Raw genomic sequence first — 15,460 nt, 5'->3', positions numbered from 1 at the left:
ACTTGTGTTGAGTATGTGGCTTTATGACCTTTAAGTCCAGAGCAGTACAGGAGCCAAGAAAAGGTTTGGGATGTTTAGTCAAAAGGTCAACAACATAGCAACAAGAGAAAGATGTTAGGGACAATGCTATTTTCTATTTAAATAACTAATCGCTTCTTGTTTCAAAAAGCATTATATTGAACTAGGAAGTCATTAAACACCTTCTGAAATGCTATTTAAACTCCATCGCCCTGTAACTATCTATAGGAGTACAAAGAGAATAGAGGTGTGGAAGTACAGAGGTTTTCCTCAGCTGAAGGAGAATGAGTTATGCAGCTGGTCCTGTTTAATCTGCTCCAGGTCTAATTTAGTTACTTTGCCACTACACATCACCATGGATTGGTTTCATTCTTTGCTCCAAATTAAAAATCAGCTTTCATCCCCATTATGCCCACAGCAGTTACAATGCAGCATAAACGAGCAAAGAATAAAATGGAGAAACTCAAATTCAAAGTCAAGCACCCAGATTTTTCTCTGACTTTCTCCTTATTAATGGCTTGTTCATTCTTACCTCTTGTTTGTCTGAATTCAGCTGTGGTGTGTTTAAGATCCCACTTTTTCATGACCAGTGGTTAAAAGCAAACAGAAAACAGTAAGAACTCGTCAAACTCAGGAAAAAAAAAGTTTAATCAGCGCACAGGCACAACATCCTGCCTGATATGCCTTACTAACAATACAAAGCAATAACCTCCGGTAAAAGATAAGTTACAATACATGCAAAAACACCTGGATGTGCACCAAGCAGTTAGATATAGGTACATCTGTCAAATCAACATACATCTATTCACCTAAAGAACAGAAATTCAGAGACAATTGCAAAAGTAAAGGTACAACAAAACCACCATAGGTGAGCAGCATATTGGACATAAAGCAAACTACGCAGAGACATTTGACCTTTGGAGGCAAAAACTGTTAACAGGCAAATAGCTGAGAGCCAGATCCCCAAAAACTTACTTATGAAAAGCTCTCAGTGAAGCCTAATGTATTGTCAGAATGAGGTCTGAAGGATTTTTTGCCCTTAATGAAAGCAATTATGACTGGGTAAAAATATCTCTATCGGAGAGAATTTGAAATTATATATCTAAATTCAATGTCATTGCTGAGAGTGAAAGGAAGAATGACTGAATCTCCATACAAATAAAACAGTGTTTTAAAAATCACTTAAAATAAATAATGGTAATTAAGGAAAGACTGGGATCATGAAAGTGTCCTCAAATCAAAATCAACATGACTAAATTCAATAAATACTTTTAAATAAAAGGTTTCTTTTTACCCTATAGAACAACAATCAGCAGCAAGAACTAGGAAAGCAGAAAGAGGACAGAGATTTCTTTCTTGCTTTTAGACAGTTATCAGTCCTGGCTGAATCTCTCGCTCCTAAGCGGCATGTTTGCGTGTTACAGGACTAGCGGGAAGAATGGGACAGAACACACCCACTGCAACAGTAAATTCAACAGATTCACTTTGCTTCCACACAATGTCTGATCATGGCCTCCATCCACTGGGTGGTGTGGAGTGCCATGAACCACACTGCAGAGCTGAGCAGGGAAAGGGAGGGAGAAGAGAGGGAGCGAAGGCTGGGGTGAAGGCATCTCTAACTCCCTACCAGTATGAGACATGTGTCTGGAGTCACATACAGGGGCAGTGCCCATGTTGCTGCCCAGGTTCCCAGCTGACTGCAGGCTGACTCTGGGATGCTACTTGTGCAGTAAAAATACTGCAGAACTCTCCTGGATTTTGCTGGCAGATGTGCCCACTGAGAAACCAGTGGGTGAAATATGCTATCCCCTTTGCAGCTAGCCAGCCCATGCACCCTGAGGCATTTTAATCCAGAGAGCACTGAAGTGAACAACCCCCTCGCAATGCAAGAACTGCTGTTGCATCTCACTGGTGCAGCAGTGCTGAGGAGCTAAAAGGCAAGTAGAGAGGTGCTTCAGCCCTTCTCTGTCTCACAAATCCTAAATCATATGGGCTTTTTCAGCTCCAGTTCCAAATGAGTAAGTCCACACTGCTTCCATGGTATAAAAGCTACAATGGACAAGATCCTAAAAGACAGCATGGTCCAAATGCCGCAATCCTCACTTGGAAACATCCTCCCTGAAACACCAGTGGCAAACGGGGGGTGTCTGATGAATGGGATTGGCATCTCAATATACTACATTACAGGGCTGTGGTGGAGTGGCAGAGAGAAACTGCTAGCAAGGAGCTGCACAACCCCTGTGAGGTACATGGAGACAGATAACTGCACTAGCTGGTTACACAGGTGTACTGGGCAAAGCCTCAGATAAAGCAGGTTGGCACTGCCTACTAACTACAGCCATAGCTCAAGCACTGCAGCAGTACTGTAGCAGAGGCACTCAGGACGGTTACACTTGAAATACATACACAACCTGAGTGCGGGGCAAAACGCATCACTCTGCACTTGCTGCATTGAACTTCTTCACAACAGCTTTTACCAGCTCTGATTTAGGATTGCAAACACTGGCTAAGATTAGGGATGTCAAAATACAGGCTCAGTTCTTTGAGCAGCCACCTCCTCTATTTTAATGAACACGTCGAATCCACATCCAAAACCATTATTAAATTAAATTACTAAATTGTTTATCATTGAACCAAACACTGTTCTGACCACATCTATCAAGTTACTCCAATGATGCTAACCTAAATCCTGCCACTGACCCAGGAGGTAAACTTTGGCATGTAAGTAGGACACGCCTTTCCAGAGGGGCAGAACAACCACACTGTGGTTGACTTGACTTAAAGATACAGATGCTTAGCACCTTTGAAATAAACATCTTTCATCCTTCATCTTTCTAGCCTATGTCCATATGTAATACTGGAGCACTAGCACAGCACCACCCCTCTATACAGCAGGCATTAAAACGTATTTGGTGTTCTTAAACTCCGAAGAACCAGTACCAAAAGTACAAAACAACAAACTGAACAAAATAAGACAAAGAACTATACCCTGTAACCCTAAAAACATCAAGGAAATTTGGTATAGAGGGATACAGGAAGATAAAGCAGCAGTTTATAGCACACAACAGAGATGCCAAGTCACACTGACAGTTCTTACATATTTTGTGTTAACAGAGAAACAACAAAACCAAATTAAGAAACCATATTTTGGACCATATTTCCTCCCCATTTCTTTCTGACCTTGAAGTCTTTAACAAGAATAACCCCACATAGTATCAGTTTTTGTGCAGAAAATACACAGGAAGTTGGTTTTGTGGTCCAAACAAACCATGCTTTTCATTCTACCATGCACTGGGATGCAACCAGCTTTTTCTCAGCCATTAATGAAAAGAACAAGCACAGTTTTGGTAATCAAAAGCTTCTGTAAGTAATATCTTCCACGTTCCTTTCTACAGCAATCATTAGAAATACTTTAGATGTTTCTGGAATTTCCTTTTTTGTTGCTGTCTGCTTTTCTAATTAAGGAACTTCCCAGTATTTGTGGTGTATATTCATGCAGTTATTTACAAAGAGATGGTCCTTGTGCTGAAGAACTTTTACTTAACTTACAGTTGCTAAGTTACATTTATAAATGCTTGCGTTTACACTTGGGTAGAATGAATGAATTTACTCTGCAGTTCTTGGCTGGACTAACAATATAATTAAAGTGCAAATAAAGACAAAGCACACAAGCCAGGCAGATCCATTTTTCATTGCAAGCATTCAGAAGCATCGTGACTGTACTGAGAATGGTCAGATCAAATAGGCCTACGTCACAATCCATTCTAAACGTTTATCTCCCTGAGAGGATTTAAGGGAGGTATACAGTGATATAGCCCTATTTCTTCAACTGGCTGAATATCATTGGAAAAGTAAGGACACTTTTCCAGCCAAGTTATTCAACAGTGCTAATACCAGCGCTTTGTAGTTTGATGTACTTTACAGCATGCATTTGAGCTCATTGCCATGCAGCTACAACAGGCCACTTATGATCAGTAAATTTTAGGAAGTACCAACTTGCTGTAGAAATGAAATCTGCCTACCTGGCACATATCACAAAAGCACAGGCTTTAAAAACAGTTACCATTAGTTACACTTCCTTGAAACATGTGCCCCTACACAAACAACAATCACTACTTCAAATAAAAATGTATAGTGTGTGTTTGCACCATTCCAACTTTGCCACTGATATGAATGACTTTAGAGCTGAGTCAGCACTGAATGACTGAACAAAAACCAGACATTTCCAAGCAAAACAGTCATTCCATCTTCTAATGATCACTGCTGATTACTACCCATTGCCAGGCCATGTACATATTTCTCTCCACAGTGTGTCCAGAAAGTGCTCTGTTGCCTGACTTGCCACAGGAACTGCCGAAGGTGCAGAAAAAATAAAGTGCCTTTTCAGGACTGCATTGCAACATGACTAACCATCCCATTCACTGCATGTCCAGATCTCTCGAGTCTCAGGTATAGCTCCTAACCTTGCACTTCCCAGATGAAGCCTGCAAGGCTGGCAACTGTGTACAACTGTTCAGCTAGTTTATTTACTTTCTGTGCTGAAAATACTCTCATAGATTATTAATGAAAAAGTATTTACAATTTATTTATATGTAAAATCAGTCACCTTAGAAAAGGCTGATAAGACATTTAAAGAAGGTAACATTCTGTAAAGGATATCATTAAACAAACATTTAAAGCCATTGCAGATATGGAGAGAGATACTAGATGCTACCTTAGAGTTATTCCAGGCTAGGAGATGCCTGTTTAGATCCTGTTTTTTTCAATTAATTTAAAGTCACAGGAGGACACCAGTACCACTACTTCCTCAGTGACTGCACTGTCAGCCATCAACACAGACCACATCAGAGCCATCTCATTTTGCTCATTTACTTTCACACCATTTAAATTTGTCGACATTAAGATGGCTAGAATGAGTTATCTTTCACAGGAAAGCTTCTTGTTTTCCGTTAAATGCACTTGTTTTACTGCAAAACATTATCTTTGCAAAATAGCAATCACTTAATGCAGAGATGAAAGCATCTTTGTCTTCCATGTCCAACAGCAATTTTTTGTTGCCTGAGAGGGAAATGCTGTGAGGTTCAGTATCTCTTACTGGAAAAGAGAGCTTGCATTCTTCTCAATATTTCCCTTGCTGTCTTTAGGACTGGGCATGCATAATTGTGTTCATTATAATAAAGCTTTCTGTAGACTCTGAGACAAAGCTGGATCTTCAGGCTGGAAGCCTGGGTTCAAGCTTTAGGGAAAGCTCATACAAAGTATCTTCATCTATGATGAGTGTCTTGTCAAGTAAGTAGTGAGTGACCTGAAATGCAGAGAACACAGCTGAACAGACCATTTCTCTGCTTTTCACCTCCCCGCACCCTCATCCCCCTTTTTTTCTCTTCAATCCATTTCAGAACCTGAGTCCCTCTTAACATTTTCTCAAAGAAACAAAAAATCTCATTGAAACGGTATAAAACTGCGCCACCAGTGCTCTATCAATCAAGAACAGTATCGCAGGACTAAATCCTCAGCCAGGTTCCCAAGGCTCACGTTGCTTTTCTGGAGTCTTTTCTTTGGAGACAAAGGCTGACTTTGGACAACTTTTCATAGGTCCCATAAATGAAAAGAGGAAAGTAAATTCAGGATGGACACAGCATCAGTGTATGCTTGTGTCATCTCTTATCCTCTAATCCCAGTATTCTGGGATTCTGTGAGGAACTGGGTTCTAACTGGGCAGGAAATTCACATTTCCCTTTGAACCCAATCCCCTGTGCTCCAAAACCATCTTGGCTGAAATCCCAGGAGAGTTCTCAGAGGATGGTGAAAAACTTGCCTTTACAAACAGTGCTAAGGAAACAAGATATCACAAACCTGCAGTATTTGTCCATATTTCTCTGTCCTCTCCTGTTTGTGGTAGCAGAAAATACTCATTTTGGCTTTCAACAACAGCAGCATCTTACAGCCAACTGCTACCACTGCTTTAGTTTCACTGGTAGGTAACAGAGCCTTACCTTCTGCTGATGTTCTATGCGGTAGGAGGTCTGCTGGAATTGGCGTATTTCCCTGATAATGTGCGAGATCTTTCAAAAGAACACATAAATCTAGTGAGTACAACTTCATTTTGACTTCAGTTAGGCACATACTGCAATATATATTTTAATATATATTTTATTTTTTTTGCCAACTTTTTGAACTACCTGGGAAACAGAAGTGCAGAGAACATCTCCTAATGGCTTCCAAGGATTTTGCTTCTTTCAGTTAACTATTTATTGTAAAGTCAGTCTAAAGTGATCCACCTTCTCTCCCCTCTGTATACTAATAACCTTTATCTTTGCCTTGAGTTACTGCTGTAGACTGTAGTCATTACATGAGCATTAAGTTGAGATTAACTGATAAATTTCCATGCTTCTCTCCAAGGAGTTTTATAAGAATAACAGTTGGAGAGAATCAACTTTGTAATGCTTTTTAAAATAGATCCTATCAAACTTGGAAAAAAAAATAAATTGTGAGCACTATTTTCTGATGAATCACTTCGATCTTCTCATTTAAAAATGTTGCCCTTTTGCTGCTCCTTCACAGGCTTAAGGCAGCTGCTTTTTCTGTCAGTGACTTGTCATTGAACAAACTGGAGACAAATTCACACCATACAAATCCTCAGTTTACCAGAAGGTGGTGATAGAAGACTGGGACAATTGCTCTCAAATAGCTATCTATCATGCACGATGCAAATACAGTTCTAAGTTTTAGCAGTTACATTCAAAACAGATGTAATTAAATCAATAATTACAATTAAACATCTGCTGGGAAAGCATGCAAGGAAATAAAAATTACCATTCTCATCTTGGAAAAATTAACAAGGCCTTCCTCAGTGAAGTTTGGGGTTCCTTCTTCAATAAATGCTAGATCTGTCAAGTACATTCCAAGGTACGGGACAGCAGGTGGGTTACAACTGTAAAAATAAAATAAAATAAAATAAAAAATCAGTATATTTGCATACAAATAAATTTATAAACTATTATTTCATAGCTCATGCAAACTCTTCATTAGTTGAAGAACTTTTATGCATTGGATCACATTTGTCTGTAAAACTGACTTGAGTTATTCTCACTCCATCTGTGAAAAACTGAATGGACTACATCAAATATCTAATTTAAATTAAAGCCAGGTAGCCCTTAGCTAACGTATGATGGAGCACGAGGAAGGGTGGGTACACTCTGGGATCAAAAAACACCTTCAAGCATGTTTCAGTCCCAGGTGACAGGAGATATCAGAATCAGATTGTATGAACAAACTTAAAAGTGCACATAGATGTGCTTCTGAGTGGCTGGTGTTCTTATCCATCAGTGTTAAGCCTTCCTGGGCCACCAAATACCCATGTACACGTGTGTGCATGCATGTATGGAGACATATATAAACATACATGCATGCGTAAATAGATAGCATTTTTCCAGTTTTTTTAAGCCTGGTCAACAGTGAATGCAGGAAAGCAAAGGACAGAGAGATAGGAAGGATGATCTGGGAAACTAGAAACAGCAGCTCTAGAAAAGTGGGAGTAGCTTTTCTTGGTGGTGACAGAAGAACGGGATAGTGATTGCTCCTTCCCTAGTGCAATAGACACTACTCCACACTTGCTGATTCTAATCTCAGCAGAGATAGTGGCAAACCTGGTTTTCTGAAGCTCTGGCATGAGAAAAAGACCATGGCTGTACTGTTAAAGGCAAACTGCTGTCTTTGCTTAGCTAAGCACTTAATTAAGAGTATTTTTTACATTATAAGAATGATTGTTGTGCAAAGGCAAGCACTGCATTGACTGAAAGGTGTACAGCTTAACAGGAGCTATACTTACATATACTTATTCAACATTTGCAATTATTCAAATAGTTCAATTATTTGCTCATCTCAAGACCATTTAAAGTAGTTCTAATACTCTATTCTGGAAAGCCTACTTTTAAATACAGAACTTATAAACAATATAGGTTTTATAAATTCAGGGACTACTGTACAAATACACAGGCTCTTTTCCAGAGCAGAAGACTACAAGGGCTGGAAGGGTATAGGAGAAGAAATACCAATGCTCCGTGCATTGTGTTCCTCTGAGCATCAGCTACAGGGCACTCTCAGAGATAAGATAAAGGGGTAAAGGGTCTTTAATCTGACTAAAGCTTATTCATCACCCATAAACTATCTGGAGCAAGAAAATTTTTAATCTTGTTTCTGAATAACAATCTTTATTTATAAACCTGGTTTTACGCTTAGTGAAAAAGTCTTTAAGTAACACTGCATAGAATAACAGTTAAATTTGCTTCAGTAATTCTCTGCAGATGTCACATTTACCTATTGGAGTGCTAGACTGTAGGATATTGAGCAAAAAGAAAAAATTCAAATAGAAAAAAAAGTAAGAATTTAAAAAGCTTTTAGGTAGAAGTGTTACCCAACATTAGATTAATTTCAAAACTTAATCAAGGCCACTTCATCTGTAACATACGCTGCCCACTGTTGGTAACAAACCACAGTTGTGTTGTGTGGGTAAGCATACTTTTTGAGTGTTTCTCTAAGATTTTTAAATCTTCCTTCTGATGACACAGTCTTCTGAAGCTTGTCCATGAGTGCTTTTGCCTAGAAGGAGAACACATTATCAGCATCATTGCCATTGCACATGACTGATTCTGACTGGAATCAGATTTATTTTTTTTTTAAAGATGTAATTCACTTTGCATCTTCACCACATTTTCAGAAGTAACAATACAGGTACTGCAAATTTAGCTTCACTGTAGTCCTAATGCTTCCCAGCAAAAAGAGGTTAGGTTAGAAAATCTCTCAAAAGAGATTTTCTTTTGAGTGATACACAGAATATGTATCTATGCTGATACTTTTAGCCTGCAAAATCAGAAAAAAACCCAACACATGTTCAATAAATTAATGACCGGAACATGTTTACTGTGTGTACAAGAATTTCTGAGGCATGATTTTGCATGTTGTTGAGGCTCCACATCTGGGTTCACTGAAACTGGGAACAGTACAGGATGTACTGTCTTGCAGCCTGCATCAAACTGGTTTTGCCTCAAGATTCATATAAAATCATAGAAGCTGAGTGTATATTTGAAAAGTTATTGCTGCCTTACAAGACTGATTTTTCACTGGACATCAACATAGCTTGGTTACTCCACAAATGAAAATACATTTTGTTTTCATTATTTATATATGCTACAGATGAGAAAACAGAGAATCCCGAGGAATTTGTTATATTTGAAGTGGAAATTTCAGTTAATGGGAAGCTGTAGGCAGAAACAGCCACATTCTTCTGGCTGATGAAACACTCTGATCATGTTTCTAATAAGCACTGGAGAATGGTGCAATAATATTAATTTGTTGGGCTTTTTGTTTGTTCATTTTACATTTACATTTACACATCCCAGACATACTTTATATTTTTATTTATTTATCTTTAAGGGAAACTCTTACCAAAGTTCATATTGAAGGATTTTTTATCAAATTTTTAACCAAAAGAAAGCAGCCACAGATAAAATGCATCTGAGAATAAGCTGACTGGAGAATACAGCACAGTCAAAAAACGGATTTCGTTATTTGGGCTGCTTGAGTGTTCTGCAATAGTTGCAGGAACATACTGAGGAGGAAATGTACTAATAAAAGCCCTACTTCTTGCATGTCAGTTAGAGAGATATTTCAATTGGTTGGAAATAACTCTTTATCCAAATACTGCCTAACTCATAAGCGATTCTTGGTTCTGTCCTACTGTCCTCAGCACTCTGTTACAGCATCACAAAGCTTTTTTTCATAGCAGAAAGCTGAGATTTACGTTGCTCATTAAGTTTCTTCCAAACCATTTAAAGCAGATGTGATAATTCCACTGAAATCAGTTTGTTCTCACAGATACTTAATCAGTGACCAGAAAGAGGATACACTAAATGCAAAACACCTGGACATGAGATACCAGCACAACTCTGCGCTTCAAGAAAAAAAGTTATGAGTACTGTCAAAGGAGAAATATTTATCAGAGGAATCCTACAACACATTGCTCTCTGACAACATACTGATGAGAGAAATTTAGGAATTGTAAGTGTCGGAGCATCTTTCTTACCTGTTTGGAAACCTTAGCCCAAGTTTTCTTCAGTCTGTAGATTGCACTTCTGTTCAAGGCTGACGTGATTTCTAACACACCATTATAATTGTGCATACATCGACAAATATCAGCTACCGCTACCCACTTTTCAATTGAGTTAGCCCGGGAGCTGACATCAGCATAATTCATTATTTGGGAGGCAACCAGGTTACTCATCTGTGGGAATACAAGAAAGACTATTCAGAGCAGAAGTTGCAGAGCAAGATAAACAGCATGAGAAAGCAACGCTGAGAACCAAGGACACCACCAGAAGAGACAAAGTCAAGTAAGCTGCACGATGGCTGTGTGATGACAACCCTGACTGGAGGAAGAGCACATGGCTAGGGATGGCTCATGACTCTGACTGGATGAGCACCTGCATGCATGGCTGTGGAATGCTTGCGGAATGTTTTGTTGGTATGTAAATGTGGGTAGGAAAGCTGAAAGAGAAAACTTGTGTATAAGGATTGTTAGAATCTGCAACAAAAGATTTGGATTGTTCACATCTGAGTCTGTGCCTCAGATGCTGCACTCATCTGACCAAACATCTGAAGGACATCTGAATATAATCACTTCAGAAACACTTATTTAACAAATAAGGTAGAAAATACAACTGATGCAAGACAGAAATTATAGTTCTTAATAAATTCAGAAAAATATATTGAGAACACTGTTGTACGACAGTGGATGTGAATGAGCACATGAAAGAAGGGTGAGAAATGCAATGCGGTGTATCTTCAAGCCAACAGCAGTAACTGATTGGAATGTCTTCCAGGAAAATTCACAGAAAGTGGTAAAGAACAAACAGATGGAGACTCAAAGGGTGTTCATTAAATAGAATTGGTTTTACATTTTCACTATAAAAAAGAACTACTTTATTCTGTAAGTGATAAGACAGTTTAGGATAGTTTAAAACGTTTTAGTCTATTTAATAGTTATTGAAATGCTGAGAAGAAATCAATGAAAAGGAGAATCTTTGCATGCATTGATTTTAAAAGGTACTGAGAAAAAGACTACAGCATCCAGTCACTGCTAGATAGGAAATTATAAAATGCTGTAAAAATAGTATTTTTGTTCCAGAGGTTACAGGCAGTGCCAAAAGAGTTCCTAGAAGGCAATCCATATTTGTAAGTACTTACATCATTAAAATGTTGACTAGTTTTCATAATATAGGGCGTTCTCTCATTTTTATCTGGTTTCATCCAGCCCTGCCCAAGAAACTCTCTAGATAATGAGTGGAGAGAAAAAAAACAACAACAAAAATTTAATCAATGAACACATTACAGCGTCTTTGTCTTTAACTGTAGCCTGAATGTGTTTCAAGTATACCTCATATTTTCAGAAGATAGCTACGAAGCTCTACACCAATTCCAGCACTTCATTATTACATTATTATTGCTAACAAATAAAGCTGTAGGTATTATAAAGATTTATGCTGGTTTTAATGCCATCTTCCAGTTTTCCCATATAAATTTTCAGCACTGACCCTATCTGGTCTTATCAGTTTACATGATTATATGAATTGTAAACTGCTGTATGAGGAATGTCTATTTGACATTCCCTCTCCAGAGACTGAACACGTCCATACTGTACTCACCTTTCACTAGCCCAAAGCCTTTCATCACAGATTTTTTCATAGCCACAGAATGGAAAAACTCAGTCTTTCAAAAAAAGATCAAACTATAGGGGAATCATAAGCAATAACAGAAGCAGTAAATAGATTTCATTCTGTTATATTTGTAAATCTCTTTGCCAGGATGTCAGTACCATGAATTAGTGTAGTGCCCAGAACCAGTTAATTCACTGCACCAGTTAATTCACATCCATGCATTCTCTTCAGTCAGCTGTAGGAGAACACTTACTCATAGGGTATGCTTCTGAAAACTATGTGGTCTAAAAGAGTTATTTGCTCTGCAAGCTCCATGGCAGACAAAGTCTCAAAGCACTCTGGTTTCGGACATTCTGACTGCAAAAACAAGAAAAACATGCATGGATCTCTCTGTATCTAAGAGTACTTCAGAGCACAGTGTATTAAAAACTTCATATGCATTTTCAGTACGGAACTGTAATTAACTTATTTGGGACAGAGAAATAAGAATTAATAAAAAACTGTTAACAACGTGAGGTTAAACATCAGGCTGGAAACCCACATGAAAACTGGCACATGATAAGTTCTGAGTAGGCAGGCAGGTTACCTAGAGTCTATGCATTCTGTACAATGGTTTCAATGGAACCATTCACTGCTCACACACTTAGTTGTAGCAACACTTAGTTGATGATGATGACCGTAAAGTTTGGAGGACAGTTCTCATCAGTGAAAGCCAACTAAGGTTCTGATGGTGGCTGAGATGGCAGGTATTTATCACTTCAAATATATTCATCTCACTTTTCTTTTGTTTGTTTTTCATTACATCATTAACACCAAATTGTTAAGTTCTGACCTAACCTTCTTTGATATGAGCACCAAATTCTCTCTCTAAACCGAAATGTGCATCCATGGTATAAAAGAATAAAAAGAATACTATGTCTGTACCGTGTTGCAAAGGTGAAGAAGTGATAAAATATAGTGACTTACATATGCTGTATCTCCATAGGCTTATTTACATTTCAAGACAAATCATAGAATCATAGAACTTACCATCTGAATGATATCCTCTATTTTTAAATGGGTATCATCTTGATCATCCTGAGAAAGTGCCCTAAAAAAATAAGCAGCAAACTTCATATATAAAGAAAATTACCTATGGTTAAGAGAAACCTTCTGAGACAGGCGAGCATGATCACCTAACATAAATTCTTAGATTGCAGTTGAAGATGCAAATTGAAAATAATAATAATAATGGACCTGAAAACTAATTTTCTGACTTCAATATAATGTATAAAATCACATATCAGCACTATGATAGTTACAATGCCAGTTACGGAGAGGAACTGCATCTCATGCCTCTTCTTTGAGTTACAAATGGCATTCTAAATGATATTTTGGAGGAATGTTTGAGTAATCAATATTTTTGAAGAAGAAAAGAGTACTACAGACATGCATGAAAGAGTGATTCACTGGGAAGTGATGATTATTGGCACCAGACTATCCTCTTCACTGATCTCTCCTAAGAACACTCTTAACCTAAGAACCTCGACTTGCAAGATTACTGTATATAAAGCACAGGTAGCATGTAATTGTACTCCATTGGCATTGCTTAAACTTCAGCTGGAGTACTATGACCAGACCTGAACATCACGGGAGGACAAAGACAACATGGTACGAGTCCAAATCAAGAACTCTGATAAAGCAATTGCGAAGCACAGACTCAAACAAACCTTGAATATGCTGGATTTATATAATACAGGAAAGAACATTTAGAGAGAAATAAAAAGATGCTAGTGTGTAAAACATTGGCTATAAAGACAACAGTGATAGGGCAAAAAACTGCCAGACTGATTCAGATTCAGGAAGATTTAGTTTAAACATTACATTCAAATTTTCACCTACAGCTGGAAATCAGAGACAAGTTTTCTGCAGAAGACAGAATATTTATCAACTGAATTTTCAAGTAAAGTTTCGACAACTGTTTTCAAACAAGATCCAGTTTCATTGATTGTTCCATGGCACAGAGCACTGGAGAAGATATTTTCTCATAGCTCCTCTTTCTGTGCTCTGTAGAGATAAGCTTTCTATATGCCATTTGGGAAAGGACTGAAAGAAAAGGATTATATTGCCTAGAGTCTTCAGCAGTGAGTGTAATGGAATATTGATATAATATGAAAATATATATGATAATTGATATAATGAATATTGATATAATATGAAAATATGGAATCTGTGCTATGTGGGTGGGGAGGAAGCATCATTGCCTAGTAAACTAGGTTCTTCTGTTGTTAGCTGCTTTAGTTTCCTTTCGGTTTGCCAAACTGGAGGACTAGGTTAGTAGAGATATACAGAAAAAGAACCTAGGAATTCTCCTTGCCTTCATTTCAGCCCATCAAATCCAGAGAAAATGCTCATTTATTCATAACAGCTGGAAATGTTTTTGTCTAATGGGCAAGCCATGTACAGTCCTGAACGTCAACTTCTTCAGGAAAACACAGTTTCTTCACAAAACAGCTCTTTGCAGTCTCACTAACTGTAAATAGACTGGCAGTCTGTTCTTCCTCAGCAGCTTGTTTTGTGTTGCATCTCATGACTGCCTCTAGAAAGCTACTGTACATCATGCAGCAAAAGTACGTGTACCCGTAGCATTAAAAACAACAACAATGCACTTGCTCTCCTGAGCCATGTGTTCTCAGTAATCTTGTAAACTCATAATCTGAGTTTCTTATATTTCACTTCATGTAGGTTGGAGTTCGTACCATTGATACAGAAAAGATTTTATTTGCTTAATTGAAATTAAGAGACATGAGATTCTCAAAAGGCTCAAAATACTTAACTTCTCCCTTCTTTACTTCCTGATTTTTCTTTTATGACATGCACAGTGTTTATATAGACTTTTAATCCCTTGTTCCACAGAGATGGCTCAGGAAAAAAATTACCCATAAATGTTCTATATTTAACTATTCAGAGGACATCACCTCTCTCTAAACCACATACAATTACTTCTTAATAACAACAGTAGTATCTTCCATTTCAGTCTGCACTGTTGCTGGCCTTGGAACAATTAAATTCAACTGAGCTCCTCAGTTCTGCTTGGGCAGTTACCATTAAATACCTCCTGGAAATCAGGTAGGCACCTCAGGATCACATGAAAATAGATTCAAAAGAAAGCAAAGCTATAGAAACATTTTGCTTGACTATTAAACAATATCTCAGCAGGACTGAATGGAGTGACAACTCTGTGGTTATTCTTATACTGGAAGAAAGTAAAATTCTTATCAATGAAGAAAGCAAATAGGTAGGAAATGACTTTCTAATTCCAGCACATAGTAGCTAGGATTAAAATTCTGTCATTTCAAGTACTCTTCATGCTTGACCAGCCCAAATAATTTTCAAGATAAAACTCTAAAATTTGTTACAAAACACCTTTTATTTTTATTACAGTACACACAATGTTTTTCAAAATATTTTAAAATCTGCAGTAAATTATACAGCCTCAAATGTATTGTCTGGTGCGATCATACAGGGTAGAATATAGAATATAGAATATATATATATTTGACCATCACATACTTCTGAATTCCATTTACATTCATACTGAGGAATATGAAGTAGAAAGTGTTTCTTGAGTTCCTTTTACCCCATATATGACTATTCACCAGCCAAGTTATCTGCTGCAGTACTTTACACTCTCCTGGTTCATCGGTGCTGAAATGCCATCTAGATTTCAGGGGATACTAAAAAGGGCT

The 15,460-nt window shown here is 37.8% G+C and overlaps 1 protein-coding gene across 2 annotated transcripts in view; it reads right to left on the bottom strand.

Annotated features, from left to right (window-relative positions):
* Window positions 1–642: 642 nt before the first annotated feature.
* The window catches only part of RASGRF2 (Ras protein specific guanine nucleotide releasing factor 2), a 119,698-nt gene continuing 104,880 nt past the window's right edge, over window positions 643–15,460 (bottom strand). For both annotated transcript variants that reach the window (XM_072359131.1, XM_072359132.1), the window contains exons 20-27: window positions 12,762–12,822; window positions 11,986–12,089; window positions 11,263–11,347; window positions 10,103–10,300; window positions 8,540–8,619; window positions 6,835–6,952; window positions 6,015–6,083; window positions 643–5,323 (exon numbers count right to left, since the gene is read on the bottom strand). In XM_072359131.1, the coding sequence (XP_072215232.1) occupies window positions 5,231–5,323; window positions 6,015–6,083; window positions 6,835–6,952; window positions 8,540–8,619; window positions 10,103–10,300; window positions 11,263–11,347; window positions 11,986–12,089; window positions 12,762–12,822 (808 nt within the window). In that variant the 3' untranslated portion in view covers window positions 643–5,230. The remainder of the gene's footprint in view (window positions 5,324–6,014; window positions 6,084–6,834; window positions 6,953–8,539; window positions 8,620–10,102; window positions 10,301–11,262; window positions 11,348–11,985; window positions 12,090–12,761; window positions 12,823–15,460) is intronic.

The sequence above is a fragment of the Excalfactoria chinensis genome, chromosome Z, assembly GCF_039878825.1.
Source record: "Excalfactoria chinensis isolate bCotChi1 chromosome Z, bCotChi1.hap2, whole genome shotgun sequence".
Classification (NCBI taxonomy): domain Eukaryota; kingdom Metazoa; phylum Chordata; class Aves; order Galliformes; family Phasianidae; genus Excalfactoria; species Excalfactoria chinensis.
The sequence above is the reverse complement of the archived record's forward strand: the minus strand, read 5'-3'. Positions and strand labels throughout refer to the sequence as shown.